General features: G+C 44.9%; 3 protein-coding genes across 6 annotated transcripts; 1 reads left to right on the plus strand and 2 right to left on the minus strand.

Annotated features, from left to right (window-relative positions):
* Positions 1–2,038: 2,038 nt before the first annotated feature.
* Positions 2,039–6,707, minus strand: LOC135401655 (tRNA (guanine(37)-N1)-methyltransferase-like). Its single transcript, XM_064634171.1, has 6 exons — positions 6,596–6,707; positions 5,745–6,014; positions 5,097–5,327; positions 4,013–4,152; positions 3,328–3,559; positions 2,039–2,487 (listed from the first exon to the last, which is right to left on the minus strand). Exons 1-6 carry the CDS (start codon positions 6,596–6,598, stop codon positions 2,059–2,061), a joined length of 1,305 nt encoding a protein of 434 aa, XP_064490241.1. The 5' UTR covers positions 6,599–6,707; the 3' UTR covers positions 2,039–2,058.
* On the minus strand, positions 6,608–7,075 carry LOC135400659 (coiled-coil domain-containing protein 12-like). The gene has a single exon (XM_064632489.1). It carries the CDS (start codon positions 7,073–7,075, stop codon positions 6,608–6,610), a length of 468 nt encoding a protein of 155 aa, XP_064488559.1.
* Positions 7,076–7,602: 527 nt separating this feature from the next.
* On the plus strand, positions 7,603–18,663 carry LOC135401653 (rho GTPase-activating protein 1-like). 4 transcript variants are annotated; one of them, XM_064634168.1, is made up of 14 exons: positions 7,603–7,648; positions 8,809–8,907; positions 9,708–9,734; positions 10,435–10,653; positions 11,813–11,900; positions 12,764–12,895; positions 12,955–13,041; positions 13,210–13,308; positions 13,382–13,498; positions 14,214–14,290; positions 14,342–14,419; positions 14,473–14,601; positions 15,199–15,305; positions 15,758–18,663. In XM_064634168.1, exons 1-14 carry the CDS (start codon positions 7,618–7,620, stop codon positions 15,926–15,928), a joined length of 1,461 nt encoding a protein of 486 aa, XP_064490238.1. In that variant the 5' UTR covers positions 7,603–7,617; the 3' UTR covers positions 15,929–18,663. The 4 variants fall into 4 exon arrangements, with proteins under 4 accessions (XP_064490238.1, XP_064490237.1, XP_064490240.1 ...); XM_064634167.1 differs by lacking the exon at positions 7,603–7,648 and adding an exon at positions 7,922–8,149; XM_064634170.1 differs by lacking the exon at positions 7,603–7,648 and adding an exon at positions 7,923–8,162.
* The last annotated feature ends 1,181 nt before the right edge of the window (positions 18,664–19,844 follow it).

Genomic DNA, 19,844 nt, shown 5'->3' on the forward strand with positions numbered 1-19,844 from the left:
TCAACTTATTTTTTCGTCAAAATTATTTCGTCTCTCGTTGGTACCGATGCCAAGTGACTTGCAGCATTTGTAATTAGGGTGACTCACTGGCGACTGAAACTACGCTACAATGAATGGCTGTCCTTATATTTGGAAGTCATTTTTTCGCAGGTGTCTGAGTCAGGGTTGATAAACGATTAATGGAAACAAATAAAAATCGCAAAAAAAAAGAAAAAAAAGGAGTCATTCGCATGTTCTCAGCAACTTTCAGCCGATATATCTGAGGTGCGGTAAAATTTTGGAACATATTTTATGCTCTCACATTAACAGATTTTTATAAGCACCGTGTTATTGGCAAGTGCTAATATACGTTCAGGAAGGGGTCCTCCTTTGAGTGTTCTGCTGTGTCCCCCTTTTTTTTATGTTCCCCCGCAATAGGTTTCTAACGCTTTTGAAGGGTCCTCAACTACATTCAGTTGATTGAATTCGTTCGTGATTTATCAGTCAATTAACAAGTGTAAACAAATAGGTGCTATGAAAAAATGGCTAGGAAGCAAGCGAGCTGGTGAAGATGATGCATAATTTAAAAACCCCCTAGACTAGATTTAGAGAAAGCTTTTGATAAGCTATCACATCGAAATTGTTGCTTAAACTGCGGAGTACATTTAAGAATGGCAAACTGCTTGCTTATCTCACATCCAGTCAAATCCAGTTTTGCAGAATTTAACAAAAGTTGTTGTTCTCCGTCGCTAGTATTTTCAGATGTCCCTCAGGGATCTGTCTTAAGGACACTACTGTTTTTGTAAAACATTAATGATATAGCTGATGCAGTTAACATAAATATCAAATTATTTGCTGGTGATTGTGTCCCATGGAAAGAAATTAATTTGTCCAACGTGTGCTTACAATACTCTATGCTGTTATCTCTTGGTTCAGTGGTTCAGTATCAGTGGTTATGTTGGTGTAGTACATGGCAGGTGGTTGTAAATAAGTACAAAAGTTCTTGCGTGACTTTTACTTAGAAAAAGAAAACCCTGTCAGATTTGGTTTATAATATAATATCTCCCCACTTGCTCGAGTGCAGGAATTCGTATACCTACAACTTCAGTTGAGGTAGGATCTTAGTTGGGACGACTGCGTCAGAAGCTTACTGCATAAGGCTAATAACCCGCTTTTTTCTTCAGGCACACACTAAAACATGCAGACTTTGAAAGCGAGCTAATTGTTCACAGATCACTCATGCACTCCATGCTGTAGTATGGTTCCCTGACAGTGTTGCAAAGATTGAGCGAATAGAACAAGTTCAAAGATGAGCCACTTTTTTTTTGTCGTTTTTAACGAGTATTCTTAGTATGATTCTCCAACACACGTTAGAGGTGGCCGGTGTCTCCACGTCTGTATATGGGGTTAGGCTGCAGCGTCTGAAAACATTCCAGTTAATTATAAATACACGCACATGTACCAACCCATCGGACCACCTTAGCATGTCCAAACTGGAATCTTCTCATAACAAGCACTCACAACTTATCGAACAGCACTAGTGTCACACTAATTGTTCGAAGAATATGATATATGATTCGATGAATATATGATTCAGTGAAATATATGATTCGATGAATATATGATTCAGTGAAATATATGATTCGATGAATATATGATTCAGTGAAATATATGATTCGATGAATATATGATTCAGTGAAATATATGATTCGATGAATATATGATTCAGTGAAATATATGATTCGAAGAACATGATCGAATGTGACTCTGTGCGTTCTTTTCTCACTTGTATTGAAACCGAATGGTCTCACCAGTGACGTTTCCGTGACGGCTTGCCGTGCATTTTTGCATTTGTTTTTGTTCCTTCTTCATCTTTCGCCCCTCATTCTATGACCATATGCCGTAAGTATTAAAAATAAATCATGAAGCCAGTTCACGAAGATAAATATTGATAAGTGCTGTCCGATATTTTTTATTTATGCGCATTTTCGTGAGCCCCACTCGTTACATGCATATCGTAATAATGCGCACTTTCATAAAAAATTCAGTCGAGCCAATCTGGTAGTGAAGAAAAAGCCTTTACTGTGAAACGGACACTTCTTGCAGTTTGCACCTCTTTGCCGGCGGACAGTTTGCCATGATGCTGAGGGGCAGCTCGAAAGTGACGCGCATCATGTCCTTGTTGGGCGCCACACTACGCACAAACTTCATTTCTGCAGTGGCTACTTCTTTGCCGACAGCCTCCTGTACCAGCTGCAGGGCTCTGGCACTCTTGTCCTCCTTGTCCTGTTTCTCAAAATAGTAGCAATGGACGATCGGAGGACGTGTGTCGGAGGATATGGCGGGTTCCCGTTCCAGGACTCCAACGAACGCATCCAGGAATTCGGTGGCATTGGAGGGAAGGTTCATGACGACGTGGATGCACTTGCCCTGCTCCAGCTGCTCCGGAACTCTGGAACCGAACACCGTACGGATGAACTCGCGCCCGTCCAAGTTGAAGGTTGACACCTGCAACGACAGCCCATGTCTCGTCTTTTAACCCGAATATGCAGCCAATGTGGACACTCAAAATGATGTTCATTTGGCCCCAAACCAGGATAGCATGCCTCCTGCAGACATGTACACATAACAAAAAAAAAGAAAAAGGAAAGAGTCCTTCATTCAATATGTGATGCTTGCACACCACTGGCTATAGAATTGGCTATATACGAGAGAAATTAACAGTGATGGCCACTAACTACTTCTACAGTAGTTTAACTATAACTACTAACTACTTTGCAATGGAGTAGTTTAACTAGTAGTTCAACTACTTTTAAAACTACTTCTTTAACTACCGCAATGTATTTTAACTACATCTATAACTACTTAACGTTGTCCATCAACACCAATCCCATTCTATAGTGTTCTTGGACACCTAAATATGAGTCACAAGCAGCGATAAAAGTGAAGATTTAGTACGCATGCAATGCACAATTGCTCTGCACCTCCGTTCTCAACAAACAAGTAGCTCGCGGTAAAAGTCGGAAGCACAATCGTGCCGTAAAGCTTGCGGCAAACTTGGTAAACTACACAAAATAGTAGTTTAACTAGTAGTTGCCACTCCATTTCTACGAGTAGTTGATAACTACTTTTTAACTACAATCAGGTGTATTATGCTTATGTCGTATGTAGTTTAACTACATGTAGTTAACTACTGGCCATCACTGGAAATTAGCTTCTTTTGGCTACTTTCTCACGGCACGTCAGCAACTTTTCAGGATTCCGACCTGGCAACCCTGTCGACGGTGCTGCCCTCGCGTGAACGGAAAACACTGAAAGGCTTTTTGGGCTGCGTCGTGGGAACTGTACCTGCTTAGAGACCTTATTGAGAGCCACATTGTGACTGAGCCACTTGTAGGACACTGGGTTGAGGTCGTTTGCAAAGACCGTGCACTTGCGCCGGGCAGCAGGGATGGCGAAAGGGCCGACTCCTGCAAACACGTCGTAAAGGACGTCGCCTGCACCCAGGCAAGAGACGATGCGACAGTGCTCCGTTGACAGACGGGGATTCCAGTACACCTCAGCAAAGTCAAACTCGAACCTGGAAACGTCATTATGGCTCTGTGAAATCCTGCACTGGTTAAATGCAGGACAAAAGTCCTGCCAATGTCCTGCACTGCTTATGTAACAGTCTTTTTTTCTTGCTGGAAGAATGGAAAGGTGTGGGGCTGGAAGGTGCCTGCATATTTTTTACCTCAAGATAGTCTGATAGCGTTACGCCAGGATATCAGGTAGGGGCTCCATCGTCACACTGTACTGCACACCAACATTTTTTAAAAATTAAACCCCTCGGTGGCGAGACACCCTTCGGCAAAAATATTTTGCGTCGTGACACCTGATAGATTGCTCAATGAATGATGGATGGTTTTCGAGCAACACTGAGTGTCATTTCATTGCTTCTTTAAGTTAGGTCGTACAAGCTACAAACAGAAAAACCACGAGTCCATCCAGAGTTAATTCTGAGACGAACCCAAGTAAGCAAAGAAACACCAACCGTGCCCCGTTCTCCTTCACAGAAACCTCCGTCTTTGCTTCCCCTGCCAGCAGTTCCATGTGGAAAGTGCGGAATTCGTTCTCTATGGTGTTCACCTTGTTCATCACACAGCCGACATTTTTCACCTTGTCCAAGTACACCTGCACAGAACACAACAACATCTGCTAGAGGTGATAGTCTTTGTTTTCAAGAGTGTCATGGGTTTATATTCCATAATTCGATCGACATAAGCATGCTAATTGAATCCATCAAACAAAAAGGTCCGTTGCGATTCCACTCTTGCATCAAATGCGCCATTTTGCACCAAATGAGATTTCCTGCGCCACCCTGATAGAAATTTTCAACGTTGTGCAAAACTGCTACAAAAGGAGCTGCTAGGAATTGCAGACCGCAGGCAGCGATGGTAGAGCACTAGAAAAATGAGTTGCAAAAAAAATTGGATATATGGTTACACGAAGCCAAGCCAAGCCAAGCCAAGGCTTGGTAGTACTCTGAAAAATTGATATGTGCGTGCTCCAAAAATCCATATTTTGCTGCTCCAAGAGTGCTCCAAATGACGTTTTAGGAGTAGCATCACTGCAGTCCACCATAACACCAGACAATGATCCAAAGCAGTTATATTTAGAGGTGTGCGCAGTTGCGCGACATCCTGATTCGCGGATGGAAATTGAACGTTCTGAAACGCTTGTGGATAAAATGCGAATACACCCGCAAGCTGCGAGAAAGCATTCGAATCTCTGCCGATATCCCAAAGGTGGAGCCCACAATTTGGGCAGTACTCAGTAAATTCAAGCTGGTGCGTCTAAGTGTGTCATCTGTGGCATTGCCGTGCAGCGACCTGCCATTATTGGACGACTGCGGATGACACAATGCTTCCAAACAGACCGCATGCTCAGAAGTAAAAAGTTCTGTCACGAAACATTTTTGTCACAAAGAGTTTATCTCGGCTAACGCAATGGTTGTGAATGTGAACACAATCAGTCACTTGAAGTAGCAACGCCGCAGATGTTACAAGCGCAGATACCATCAGTGTTGTCCACGCTAACCTCTAGCCACACCAATAAAGCGTTAGTAATATACCAACCTGACCAATGAGATGCTTAAACGGCTCCAGGTGAGGACGTAGGTTCAGATGGACAATGTGTCCCACTATGCTGTGCCCCACTGCATCTGGCTGCCCCAAGACGGCACGAAGGACCACCTCCGCAGTCCAGTTGTCATAGTGCAAAGGCACATCCCTCACCCCCAGGCTCGTCACTCCGCAATGTTCCAAAGTGTTGCGGACGTTCTGAGTCATGTCTTCTATCCGCTGCACCTACGGGGGCACACTTTCCAAAATGAGCCATCCTCTCCTCTTGTTACAGGACACAAACTTTCAAGGGTTTCATTGTATAAGGAGCCCAGCAAACTATGCCACGAGAGATGTTATGACATTTACGAAGTTTTTGTGCACAGCAGCTTTTCTTTAGAGAAACGCTAACTGACTTTATGGGATATGACATCTCTGTCTTTTGCTGTGAGGTTTTCCTGCAGCAACACTGTGATAATATTTGCCACAGAATCCAAAAATGTATGTTTTTTTGTTTAAGCAAAGATAGAAGCAAGGACAAGCTAAGGCGAGTACATATTTCTGTGTTGGCAACCAACACATGATGCTAGAAGTCAAGACAAGAAAGACCACGAGAAGATTTGCTCCTCAACAATCTTGTACTGCAAGATAAAGCCACCTCACCATGTCAGGATTAAGGACAAATATTTTGCTGCTGCAGCCATCCTGAACGGGCTTGAACCGGGGCAGCTTTAGGAGGTACTTCCGGACGGCGCACAACGCAGTGTTGCTACTTTCCGTAGCCACCTCGAAACAGGGCACTTTGACCACAGTCCTAAAGGCATCCCTGTCCAGCTGGGTCATCCCCTTGACCGTTGCAGGTGGGCAGATGGCAGAGAATGCAGGATCGCCCATCTTCACTTTCAAGGAAGCAAGCAGCAGCAGTCTCCTGAGCTGCAACGTATTTAACGATGAAAGAACTGCTTAAAAGGCAGGCAAGGTCCCTGTAATCCACCGGGGAAGAATTGAAGCGAAAGTTTACTACGTTTAGTTAAGCTTCATATTTATGTCTAACACAACCTTTTCTAGACGGTTTTTTGTGCGTGAATTTGTTTGTGTGTGCATATATATTTGTACTGTACGTCTAATATGGCACAAATTGTGGTTTTTGTGTACTGGTTCCTGTGTGTGTGTGTCTGTAGCTTTGTCAACATGCAGTTAGTTAGCAGCTTCGTTAATTGGTCTGCCAGCCCACTCACTAGGCTGGCTACCCCTAATTAACCTCACACGAGGGACAATTTCACGAACAGGACGTGTTCAAGTCACGCATAGTTTTCACCTATGCAAGAACAGTACGTATCTAAAAATGCTCCCTGAATTGCTGGAGCACAGTTCGTGAGCACGAGAAAAATCTGTCTACGACGGTATTTCAATTAAGATTTAGGACGCCATCCTTTCAAACATAAGGACATAAAACCGATTTTGTGTGGACAGCAGTGAACTAATTGCAGCCGCAAATTATGCCATAGCAGTACCATGTAGTAGTATTAGTCCTCATCCGAGTCTACAGTCTGTGGTCCACTGGCGGTATTCACAGCCTGGGCCAGATCAGTCTCCGTGCCACGAGCCAGGCGTTCTCTGATCAACTCGGCAATGGCACGCTTTGTACGCTTATCCAACTTCTCCAGTTTCTTGGCGACGTCTCTCTTGAGATCCCAATCTGGCTTACGAGGGGCCAGAGATGAAAGATCGATGTCTTTGACGAGGTCGTCGGCCTGAACGGTCGTGCGGTCTTTAATCTGCTCTTCGATGGACTCCGGAGCTGCTGGAGGCAGAACCGATTCTTGAAGCCCTTCGTCCTCTGGTTTGTACGACCTGAAAACGGGTTTAGGCAACGTCTCTCGATCGCTGGTTGTCTCCTCGCCTTTGTTCTTCTTTTCGCGCAGAGCACGAAGTCGTTCTTTTCGTTTCAAAGCTTGTTCTTCGAGCGATCCTACGTTTTCGTCGCCTGCCATTACTTTTCAATGCGCTTTTGTGGTGGCGGCGGCCATCTTGATGGTGACGTCACAGGACCCATTGTAGCCTTCGAGCTCGAGCACATTCGGCTGACGGCCGTTCTGGATGAACTAGGATAGGCAAAAAAATAAATAAAAATACGTATAATTTGTGGCTTTCGCTTTGTGTCACGAAGCAACTAACGTTGTACTTGTACTGTACAGCCGCTGATCACGTAGAATTTGGACCGAGATGACCTATCTGCAGATTGTCCCAAACGGGGACGTTCATTAAAAATTGCCTATTCCTCTCTTGGAGTTTTGTTCACTAGGAATGCTGCCTGTATTATATTCAGAAGAAGTCCCGTAGTCTGAATGACAGAAATAATAGGGCGTCGGCTGTATCAGTACTTTTCCATGTTGCCCACACGTGAAAGCGTGAAAGGGAGCATACACGGCATATACCTACGCGCGACATTCCTGTGTTGACAAAAAGGCACGCCCGTGAATATGCGTGCGTGGTTAGTTCACCTTCCGCATAGCCATTCCTCGTACCACATGTGATGGGCTCCATAGGTGCTTTCGTCATTACGTGTGAGTGAGTAGTAACAGAAGTTGAATTAACGGAAATTAGTGACACCGAAATCGAAACCAAATCTGTATACGCGATATCGTCTGCTATAAAAGCAAAGTTGTGTCAAAAATGGAGCTTGCGAAGACTTCTTAAGATTTCACATTTTTATTTGGTGTTTGATTTTATATTCGCTATTTAGGTTACCTGATTCGTTTGTTGGAGCTTGAATGAATACATTTTCTCCTGTCCGCTCTCCGGCTTGTCTCCGGGCGGAAGCAGTGTCTCCGGAAGTTGCAACGCCTCTGCGATTTTCTGCTCTCTGGCTTTCGTCTTTCGTAGTAGTGCCGTGGATATGTGAACTGATGTGAATGGGCCAATGAATCAACATTTCTACACCAACATTCGTTCAAGGCGCAAGCCAGATGCTCTCATCATGTTCACATAAAATTACCCGTTTAAAATGAACACTCCTCCGGTATCGCGACACCATGGTCTGAACGGGAAAGATCGGAGGCTGTCAGGTGGGGATCTCCGGTACTGGTTACGGCTTTTGCCCATCATTTTGTAATCCTTTATTTTTTTACTGGTAGATTCCGCTTATCCGCTGTTCAGTGGTACCTACTTTTCAAAAGTCACGAGAACGCTGCGTGCTTAATGTGTCGCATCCGTTTAATCAAAGCCAGTGGAGCATTCGAGGCCTTGAATATGCGCTTCGCTTCGTTAACTTGGCCGTCTTTTGTTTTTCTGTACATTCATATCGTGCATGGCTCGAAATGAGCATTTCTTGTGCGACCCTGAAGGATATAGCCGAGAGAAACACACATATGCAGGAACTCCACGTATTGGCTACTGTGGGCGGAACGGTGCATCTGTCAGCGAGCATTCCTCGCGAATCAGAAGCACGAAATTATCTTATCTTATCCTAGTGGAGTCGATAAGGGAATCTGCTTCCAAAAAAGGCCTGTGACGAGCGGTCTCGGGGCATGTGGGGAAGGGGAGTAATAGAGACTGATAACGTTGATAACGTCACGGTGAAGCTACAGGTTCTTCCGGAACCAATAATAGCGTGCATGACTCAGAATCATTATCAGTTGATTGGGTGTGGTAGACAGCAGGGTACTCCGCGTGGACCACGTTATCTACGGTCTGGTTCTGAAAGCCAACTGCCAAAATATTTCAGGGGACTCGACCAACAGCGACAGCATGAAAGACAACCACGACTGTGATTTCGAGCCCGCGCTGGAGTTTGACGATACGGAACTTGTGCAGAGCACCCTCGGTCAGTGCCCTCATCTTGATTTCTTGGAAAGAAATGCCAGGAATATAAGAAAAGAGAGAGAAGAGAGATTGTTTCAGGTTTCCTGAAGGTGGAAATAACATTAATTGTTGCCTGCCCGTCTTTCTTTTTTCTTTTTTTAAGCACGGACTTAGACCGCGCAATATACGAATTCCGCAAATGCTCATGTGGAACACATGCTGTTTTTGGTGAACCAGTTTCCTTCTCTCTCAGCCTTATTCCCTCCACCCTCTGTTGTCCACTGTCAACAATTGTAATCCTAGGATGAAGTCATCTCTTTGTTTGCATGCCTTATCTCTTTTCTGGAGCTCTATGCATAATGCCCGTGTCAGATAAGTTCAGTTTTGTGAGCAGACAAAACATGCAAGAGTGGACTGTCATGGAATCCCAGGGTCTGTGTTTGCCAGTCGGACTTTTGATATTATATCACGCATGTCACCACATTGGAGATGTGCAACCAGTCGTGTTTCCTTGTAAGAATAGCCAGATATAACCACTGCAGCATTACACTCTGTGAGAGGGCTGCATATTTTTCCTGAAACCAGTATTAGCCTGGTGTTTACCGACGTTCTAACATTTAAACGAGAAAAGATTTGGGCAAACTTTTTAAAGGAGTTCACTATAGATGATAGATTCAGCGTGAATATTTGTCATAATTTGGGACAGATATACGATCACTTGCTGACTTGGCAATGCCCGGAATTTTACCACCTAGTCCAGACTATAAGATTTGTGCAGACGGTCTGTGAAGGAACTAACTGTTTATGACTATTTATGTACAGGGACACATGGAAACGTTGCAACCAAAGGTAAGCCGTCCTGTTCTTTTCCTTAAAGAATACCTCAGTGGGAGATATAGGTTGATAGTTCTTATTTTTATTGTTCAGTTCTTTATATATATATATATATATGACAACTTGAAAGTAATTTTTGTGAAGTGCCCTTTACCCGAGCGAGCTGACTGAGGTGGCAGCGATAATTGGGGATGTAGCAACTAATAATTTGAAAACGAAAAATGAATAGCTTTTGTTTTAAATGAAGTGAATAGTTATATATCTGAAGCAGTTATGGGTAAGTAACAAAGTACAAAAGTAAGGAAGTTAGTTACTCTGTTTGAAATGTAACTAGTTATAGCTACAGTTATAGCCCATTGAAGTAACTTAGTCACTGTACAGTGGCATTCAAAAAAAAACTCTCAAAAAAACATTGTCTTGGCAGTTGTAACCTAACTACCGTAGTTAACTACTCGAAATAGTAGTTTAACTAGTAGTTGCACACTACATTTCAACAAGTAGTTAACTACTTTTTAATTACAATCAGGTAGTTGATAACTAGTAGTTTAACTACATGTACTTTAACTACTGGCCATCACTGCTCCTTGGTATTACAAAAATATGAATGTTCATGCAGCAGTAACGCGTTTGGTAGTTTGTGACGCAGTGTGGTAGTTTGTGACGCCGTGTGGTAGTTTGTGACACCGTGTGGTAGAGTTTGACGTGCTACATGCAGAAGGGGACGTGTGTGCCGTCGGAAGTGGTGAAGATGCTGACAGCGGCACCACCACCACCCCGTACCTGGACTCCCCCTCCTCGCTCTCGGAGGGCATTCTGGACGACAACTACGAAGCCGTCCTGGGGCTGGACCTGGACGGAGTAGAGGCGGAGTTCGACCTTCGTCCGGAGGAGGACTTTGAGGACGTCGCCCGTTACGGCATTGTGGAAATCGCTGGTACGCTGGAACATGTCCTATTGTAGCACTCTCGTAACAGTCAGAATGTGAGGTAGCAAAAAAAAAAAAAACGAACGTCTCTGTAACTGAAACGACTTGTAAGCTACAATGGTTACGGTAGCCCTAACGTGCTGTATAAACATCATCGCGTTTGCCCCAAGAAGGTCCGGAAGCTTAAAAAGGGACGGTCGCATCGTGGAAACCCACCTATGAAACAGACACCACTTTGTTCAGCGTCGGCCGATAATCTGCTTGGCTAATTTTTTGGCTACTTGGCTAACAGCAGTCAAACCACAGCACTACTTAGTGCACGGGATTTTCGATGCCGTGGTCAGTGGTCCACGAAGAATAAAGCTATAATTACACTATAGTTTACTATAGTATTAAATAGTTTACTAAACTACTTACTAAGCTTATTAAGTTACTTAGTTTACTAAACTATAGAACACTATAGTTTCGAAACTGACTGGAACGGTTGCGACCTTCCCTTTAGAGGGACAGTCTCGAGCTTATGGCAGATTTCTGAGATAAGAGTTACGTGTACGTGCCATGTGCAAAATTTCCTTCGGCAGGGCGTCATAGTTTTTGCAACAAACGAGAAAACCAAGTGGTGCATAGGGTTTCGGTTTTACATTGACATGAACATGAGCTACAGAACCCCGTCTGGGAACACACAAAGGGTGTAGGGCCCCGAGATAAAGGTCATTGAAGACTATTTTGGGATATGGTAAAAGGTGATCGACAAGTTTTGTTCCGAATACACTCTAAACATATTTTTATTTGCGATTTATTAACTACTGCAAATTTTGCGGCCGCTAAAAAATCGAGAAAGATTTTGCTCGCGAACAAGCTTGACGTCCACCCGTGAAAGGAAACAGCCCCGGAATCGCGAAATTAAATACTCGCGAATAACTTCACGAATGACTGAATGCGCGATTCGCGAAAATTAATACGTTTACAGTAGGTCGTGTGACCGACAGCGATATCGCATTACCGGAAGCACTGGCTATAAAATGCAATTATATAAAGACTTTGTTTTAATTGAACAAACATATTTTCGCTGTGAGCGTCATAAGAAAGCGTGTGACAGTATTTGCTCAGCTTCTCTGTGAACCCGGACACATCAACGCGAGTATTTAATCGAGGATTCCCGTCGCAGGTGACGACGCGTACGGCAGAAACGTCATCGTCATCTCGGCCTGCCGACTACCTTCCAACAAGCAGCTCAATCATCCAAAGTTCCTCAGGTATTATATTCATTATTCGTGACGCACTAACCAGAGACCAACTCCTATCCCCAACAGCTCCGAATATCCTCTGGATGTACGAATAATGTCCCAACGGATTCGTACGTCCGACGGATATTCTGAGGATATCCATCGGACGTATGAATTCGTTAGGACATTATTCGTACATCCAGAGGATATTCGGTGTTGTTGGGGGTGGCATAGTGGTTAACATGATAAGATGACAGCTTTCCGCGACGAGACTAGTAAGTGACGCGGGTTCGAACCTGCTTCACCGTGGTGCTGCTTGGCAACCCTGTGTTATATTTGAGAAATACGGACTTCAGTGCTGGAAATGATCGGAAACAGTCGGGTCCGGTTGCCTAGCCAAATTGCAGCACCCCCTGGCCGTTGCTAAAGTTTTTTATTTTTTATTTCTTTTTTATTTATGCTTATCATTGCGGACAATTTCAATCACAAAGTCTGTAGCTACTAATGAGTTGCCGTGGTTACGGTTGCTAGAGGTCCGTGACTGAAGCGACAGCTCGGACTCGAGCAGCGATCTCCCAGCAAACCATTAATATCCTTGGAACATCCCTACAAGGTCGCGAACGTCCTGAATATCTCGACACCCGTAGGATATCAATGGGATATCGCACAATTTCAGTGCGTGTTGGGCTTACTCCAGGAAACAACAGATGTCCCTGGTACGTTGGAAGGATATCGCGCCCTGGATGTTTGAATGTCCCATGACAGGCAGCCTGCAGATCCTAGGGATATCTATGGGAGATCCAGGAAAGATTTGTTTGTCCTTGGCTTTGTCCACTGAACAAGATGTTGGTTCTTAAAGCACCGTGTAATTGAAACATGGGTTCTGAGTGCAGGTATCTGATGTACACGTTGGACCAGTTTGTGGAGAACGACTACACGCTGGTCTACTTCCACCATGGCCTGAACAGCAAGAACAAACCTTCCCTCTCGTGGCTCTGGACAGCCTATCGGACATTTGACAGAAAGTGCGTCTCTCTCTCTCTCTCTCTACTCCTCTGTTCGACAAACCTTTGTTTCGTCATAGGTACAAAAAAAACCTCAAGGCCCTCTACCTCGTTCATCCCACTGGCTTTCTCAAGATACTGTACCAGCTGTTTAAGCCGTACATCAGGTGAGATGCGACTGTACCTTCTGAGCAGGGAAAGGTAACGGAGGCGGTAACGGAAACGAAAAATATTCTGTTACCTTTTCGGTGCTTCTAGGAGCACTATGGAACATATAGTTTGTTGCGAATCGTTGGACCGCTTTTTTTTGTAAATGTTGTCCTCGTATTTTACAGCGTAAAGTTTGGTCGCAAAATATCCTACATGAATTACCTGCATGAGCTGAGGCAGCACCTGCACTACGACCAGCTGAGGATTCCCGAAGAGGTGCTCGAGTGAGTGCGACTCCATAGCAACGTACGTAGTAGTACCCAGGGATTAAAGGGGTACTCTTCCGCACTAAAAAAGGCATGACAAGAAACTTGTGGCCAAGTTGAGGGGTCCGCCGGCCCAGCAGAGCGGAGGAGGTCAGCGTGTGGCACAGCCGCCTGAGCCATGCCAGCAGTTCAGGGTCAGCCTGGAACAGTGAGTTCTTCTTCTTCTTTTTGTCAAGGGTGGATTGAGGGTGACAGTCTGAATGCTGTGTAATCTCCAGGGTGCCTCTAGAGATTTTACCCTGGCACTCCTAAAACTAGAGCCCGGATATATGAAATCTGGCCCCATGTTTCTTTTCTGTGCAGCGACGGATTAATGAAGATTAATGAAGTTCAGATGAATGAGGGTCGACTGTATCAGTGTTTGCTGTTAGTGGTGTTGAGAAAACAGCGACGTCGATGAGGACGATATTACTAAGACAACATGAAGTTGCTTCTTCACTCCGTTGTAGAACCTTGAGCGCGTTTTGTGCTTTGCTTTGTACAGGGTTTGCTTTGTGGGACACAGTTTTACCCTCACCATAGTACCCCTTTGATCGGATGTGGTTGTGTCGGTGACTGCTACTATAAGTAGCATACTAGGAACTGCAAGCATAGCCCGTTCACTATTGTGAAGCCTTGCACACATCCCAGTAAGCCATAGACGTCCCAGGGATGTCCACAGAATGTTTAAAGTGAATATTTGGATATCCCTGGGACTTGCTCATAGAGCCATGGGACGACCATGGGACATTTAAGGTTTTCCTGTGTGAAGTACCTAAAAAGACACAAAGTGTGAAGTATTGGACGATCAATCCTTAATGCGAGCTTCAAGTGCCAGCGGTGTCGAGGGTTAGGTCCAGAAACATACGGATACGTTGTTGCAGCATCCTTCAACAGAACAGAGGCAACCCCATTCCCCGGGTGGTCGAGGAGTGTATCACTTTTCTGGACAATGACAACGGTAAGTGCTCTGTCCGTTTGTCCGCTCGCCCTCACTCCTGCGCCCTTGCAGCCCTGGAGACCGAAGGAATATTTCGCCGGTCCGCCAACACGCAGGTCGTCAAGACGGTCCAGCAGCTCTTCGACCGAGGTATGTCTTTTGTCTCCTACGCGCTGCGCAAAGGTAACGTCGGCCCTTCTTAGGACAAGAAGTGGACTTTGGACAGTACGAAAGCGTACACGTTGCTGCAGTCATCCTCAAGACATTCCTACGAGAACTTCAAGAGCCCCTTCTTACGTTTGACCTCTACGACGATGTCATGCATTTTCAAGGTCGGCACTTTGAATTTTGTTACGTCACTGCATTGCAGAGTATTTCATAGAGCACAGAAGAAATTGTAGGGAGGGAGGCTGAAGGAAAACTAGGAAAGGGAGAAATTAACGGCTCCTTAACCAAAAGATTACCTCTGACAACCTCATCGGACAGCAGCGTAAGACTGCGTTCACACGGGCCAACCTTCTCCACCAACTATGACCAACTTTGGGGTTGGTCGACACCACCGACTACGACCAACTCGAGTTGCTCCGAATCAGTCCAGAAAGTTGGTGGTGTTCCAGCCAGTCACAAAGAGGAGCACTGGCACGTGACTTCTGATGGTGTGATGTGATTTCGTTCATGCCGTACGCTACCTGGCATGGGTTCAAATCCTGCAGACGTAGCTAAGAAATAATCATTTTTTTAGCTAATGGCACACAAACATATCAATACAGACACACATACAGAATGAGCACACAGATTCGCCAGTGTATGAGCCACAGTATCACTCTGTGTATCAATATAAAATACACGCTAGTCTCATGTTTCCCCCTGGCTTGCTGATTTTCCAACCATTAAGAGAAACGTCCAGTTATGTCTTTTTGTGCCTTCAGAACTTGACCAGTCCGAGAAGGTATCCCAAGCGCAACACCTGCTCCTGGAGCGTATGCCTCACAGCAACTACCAGCTGCTCAAGTACATAGTGGAGTTCCTCGCCAAGGTACGGTACCCTAGGGTACTCGAGCTAAAGTATGGCTAAGGCCCCTAAGGCTTTCTGCGGTGGAAAATTTACTTTTCTGCGAAGTGGGCTTTCCAAATCCGCAGGATTCCATGGACAACAGAAAACAAGCAAAAAAAAAAGGTGCAATATTCTCCCGAGATTGCGCACCGACTCATCCCGCGTGCTTTTCCAGCCTGTGCCTTTTTCAGTGCACAAAGAAAGCTACACTCAACCCTGTCAATCTCTTTCCAGTAGTTATATTCCGCAATAGTAGTCAATATTTCAGTAGTCATATTCAATAATAGTAGTCAATATTCCGCAAAAACTGGACGATTCTGAGGGAAAGGGGGAGGTTCCACGAGCCACGACCAATATCGCAAAATTTGGCTGTACCGCGGATTCGTAAAAAGCCGGGCGATTTAAGTATGGCTAAGGTACACTTTGGATTGCAGGTCATCGACCGCAGTGACCTCAACAAGATGACTGCGTCCAACTTGGCAATAGTGTTCGGTCCCAACCTGCTCTGGTCTCGGGAAGAAGGGGCTTCCTTGAGTTCCATAACGCACATCAACCAGTTCACGGAATACCTGCTCAGGAACCACCAGCTGCTCTTCACCAAATGAGTCCGATCTGACACACGAATGATGCAGCATTTAAGGCCGAGAGGGAACAGACAATCTTATTGTTTTATGCCTACGGGTAGATGTAAACTGTGCGGGTGGAGATTGTCAGTGGCAGCATCTGCCAGAGGGTGGCACGTAGAATATTCCTTTTGAAGCTGTTGCTTTTGCAGAATCGCGGTTCACAGGTTCATCTCCGTGATTTAGGTTTTTGACTTCTAGTAATCATCGAGTTAAATGGCCAGTTACAGTTAAAGTTAATTGAGTAGTTTATGTTAAAACAGCTACCATTCCTTGCGTCTGCATGTTACATGTGGACTGTAAAAGGAATCTGGTAGGCATCTGTTAATTGACCAGCATTCGATCCTCGTTTGGGTCCTTTTTGCTTCATTCTGTGAAACAAAGTCACGTCATCGTGATGTATCAAAACATGCTCTGAAGCGCCAGAACCTAACAGGTTATGATGGATCATTCCTTGGCTTCTCAAATGTTTGCCTTAGACCCGTCCATCCAGTTTCTGGTGCCCTTCTGCAGACTCTGAATAGTTTTGCATTCCACTCTATAGCCTCAAGAACCTTGGCACTTCCGATAGATATAGGAGAGGTCGACAGCCTTCTGCAAATCACAGGCACGTGCTAAGTGCAGCCCGTCGCCACGGTGACAAGCTGCGTGTCATGCACTCCCGAGACAACGGCAACAGCCAGATATTTCAAACATACGTCCGATTGAGCTCGCGACAGAGCATGCGAAAGCCAAAGAGCAATTCCGCACAAAGCCTTGTACATAAGAGTTTGTAAATAACCTACTACTACACATTTTAGGACATTAATGTGCGTGCAATGGCAGATTTGTACGACAACGTCCCTCGGACGTCCAGAAATGGTCCTTCTCGTTGTCCAGAAGATCTTCGGAGCACAGTTCTCGGCACATATGCTTCCCTGTAATACTTAAACTCGTACATAAATTAAGAATGTGTTTTCTTCCATTTGGAAACGTATTTTGGCTGCATGGGAACTTTGCAGAGACTGAAAGAAATTGAGATCTGACTCGTACCAGTGTAATGCAAAACTGAAGAGAATTGTGATTATGTACAGCGTATATAATTGTCTCGCTGCAGTCTGACTGGTTAATTCAGTTTCTAAAAAAAATCCTGCCACTGACATATCATGGTTGCTTCTGAAGACTAGTTCTCTAATGACCAGACATGGGACAAGCAGTAATGATGTTGTCTATGTGTTGCCCGATGTCACACAATGTCATGCCAAAGTACAGTGTTTGAGCAGCTTGACAGACACAGGACATAACAAGATTCAAGATTAGTTTCTCACCATTCGCCTCACCAAGGTGTGCATGAGACGCGATCTTTCAGCAGTGTATTGTAGAAGTCCTTTTATCCGGTGTGGAACTGTTTTGCACGTGCCCTCCAAGATCGTAAAATTAACTTCCCACGGATATGTCTATTCATTTGGCGGAAACCTTTCTTGTTCCGCATCAACCGCTCAACGTGGACACAGTTTTTGACCTATAGTGTGCCGGGAATCTTTTCCACGGGACAGTAACTACGTGCAAATACCGAATTTGTACAGCTTTACTTAGAACTGCATTCACTCACGCTTGGCTCGGCTTGGCTTGGATTAGAACGGTGCCTCAAACATGCTTTGTGGATTTAAGTTCATGCAAATCTAAGCAAATCTGCTCGAAAACACAAATATTTTCTTATATATACAAATATATAACTTTCCCTTTTGATTGGTCACCTTCGTAGCATATGCAACATTGCAGGCAGGTGGGACATTAGAAGTGTTTTTGGTGAACACTAGTGTAGGGGACACGTTTGAACTCCAAAACCCCGGTGAAAGTGGAAATTATTCACGGTCCTAAGGTGCGCTTTATCTCTCAAATCACTCAGTCTGTGACACATCCGCCGCTGAGTGACATCAACGAGTCGCATATAAGAGGAGGAACTATGTTGAACTATGTCACCATCATTGCCATGCTCACATGTCGGGTCTCTTCATTTTATGTTGCGCTCGTTGCTCTAGTGCTAGAAAGTTCCGCAAAAGTGTTGTGAGCGCACTGCACCAGTTCGAACAGTTGAAGTGAAGTCATCATCTACGCTGCCAACGCGGATGTAGTTGATGTAGTTCCACTCTTCCTGCACTTTCTAGCCGTCGTGCAGGATGGTTATGAATACGAACTCATCCACAACTAGGAGCACACTTTTACAAAACAAATAGGAAATTGGCAGAGGGTACGTGTGGCATTGGAAAAGCCAAACACATAAGCGCTGCACCGCTTCAACTGGTGCCGCGAGTTCAGCCAAACCGAAGAGACCTCTTGACAGCGAAGTGTTGTCACAACAGCGGCATCCTCTTAATCTATTCCTCGGCACTCGGGCTGTGCATTTCTCGCCCTCTAGTCAGCTTTGCGATTGGAAGGCTTTAACCACCTGAAAGTTAGAAGCCACTTAATGAAGAACTGTCAACGGTTGAGGCTCCAACTTAATCTAAGTCACTTCTATTCTATGTATGTGTGTGTGGCACCCCTTCCTGTACATAGTTTTTGTACCCCCACAAATAACTACACAGTTACCATTGAGTGTAAAAAGGAGTTGTGTGTATGTACTAACAACGATCTGATTGAACGTCTCACTAAGAACTGGTAAAGAGCAAGGAGTTTGTCATTGTGCCATCTATGTTAAGAAAAAAAAAAAAAGGTGCAATAAAATTGATAAGATAGCTTGTCGTGTGTAAGTCATTAAAGGGTGGGGGTCATAACTTTGTCCATTTGTGATTACACCCTTCTGTAGTGTCATGGAAGTGCATGGCAGCCCAGTCTCAAGGTGGAAGAGGTGTGGACGTATCCAAAGAAACCACAGGCATGAGCTTCCAGGCAGGGTTGCCACCTTTCGGAGTGAAAAATACCGGCTGAGGGAGAGGAGGTGGAATAGATGGAAAGGAGGAAAGGCTCATGGGAAAGGGGAAGTGGGTGAGGAACGTTCTAGCTGGCTCGACACGACCACCAACAGCTTTGCACAACCACTGCTCTTGTCCCCTCCGAACACAAGACTTAATGAATAACAATGAATGAATAATAATAAGAAGAAGAAGAATGGATAACTAAGAAAACGACTGGTGACTGCGGAGTTTGGTCTGTGCTCCAGATTTATTCAAGCTGTAGTGGAATGTTGAAGGAAAAACCCCGTAAAAGCCCTTATGAAAGGTCTCGAGCCACAAATACCGGCAAAAGGCTGCCGGTATCATCTTCCTACCGGCAGAGGAAGCAAATAACCGGCCGTGCCGGTATAATACCGGCCTGGTGGCAACCCTACTTCCAGGTGAGGTGGGTGGGCTAAGGTATTCTGCAGCCATTAGTGTAAAACAAGCCCGGGTCTCTACTCTAACACTATGTACTGGAATCGCAAGCATTTTGTAGTTGGCGAGGCCACAGAAACGGTCCGCTTTATGCCACGGGCTGAAGCAGACTACGCCGACGTTCTATGATCACACTGCAAATGATGCATGGAGGACTTTGTAGTGGTCATGATATTGTCACTCAAGGAACTATTCACCTACGTCACATTGTGACGTGGCATGCTCATAAGCTCCTCCCCCTGGTGGTCACTTTTCGTGCTAGCGGCATTGAAAGATGACAAACTGCGCTATTTTTCACAGTTAGGTTTCATCATAGCGACAGCCATAGTTTTCATAAAACGACAATGACCAAGTGTCATGGGGATAATACACCTGTCACACAGGCAGTCTTCAATGGTCATTGAAACCAATCGTCATTGAAACTGCGTGTAGCGCCACCTAGCGTGTAACGTGTCAACCTGTCGGGGAACATTGCATCCAATACTCTTTGGGAGGTTGACACGTCACACACTTGGTGTGACTACACACATTTTCAATTATAATTG

The sequence above is a fragment of the Ornithodoros turicata genome, chromosome 7 (assembly GCF_037126465.1).
Source record: "Ornithodoros turicata isolate Travis chromosome 7, ASM3712646v1, whole genome shotgun sequence".
Classification (NCBI taxonomy): Eukaryota; Metazoa; Arthropoda; class Arachnida; order Ixodida; family Argasidae; genus Ornithodoros; species Ornithodoros turicata.

Excerpts from the sequence above, each read along its gene's own strand:
- LOC135401655 (XM_064634171.1), bottom strand. Across the intron at positions 4,153-5,096 it reads TTAAGCATCTCATTGGTCAG|GTGTACTTGGACAAGGTGAA; the intron begins GTTGGTATATTA and ends TGTTCTGTGCAG. Across the intron at positions 2,488-3,327 it reads TCAATAAGGTCTCTAAGCAG|GTGTCAACCTTCAACTTGGA; the intron begins GTACAGTTCCCA and ends CTGTCGTTGCAG.
- LOC135400659 (XM_064632489.1), bottom strand. The coding sequence starts at position 7,075 with ATGGCAGGCGACGAAAACGTAGGATCGCTCGAAGAACAAGCTTTGAAA.
- LOC135401653 (XM_064634167.1), top strand. The coding sequence starts at position 8,089 with ATGAACACTCCTCCGGTATCGCGACACCATGGTCTGAACGGGAAAGAT. Across the intron at positions 12,896-12,954 it reads TATCGGACATTTGACAGAAA|GTACAAAAAAAACCTCAAGG; the intron begins GTGCGTCTCTCT and ends GTTTCGTCATAG. Across the intron at positions 14,602-15,198 it reads CGATGTCATGCATTTTCAAG|AACTTGACCAGTCCGAGAAG; the intron begins GTCGGCACTTTG and ends TTGTGCCTTCAG.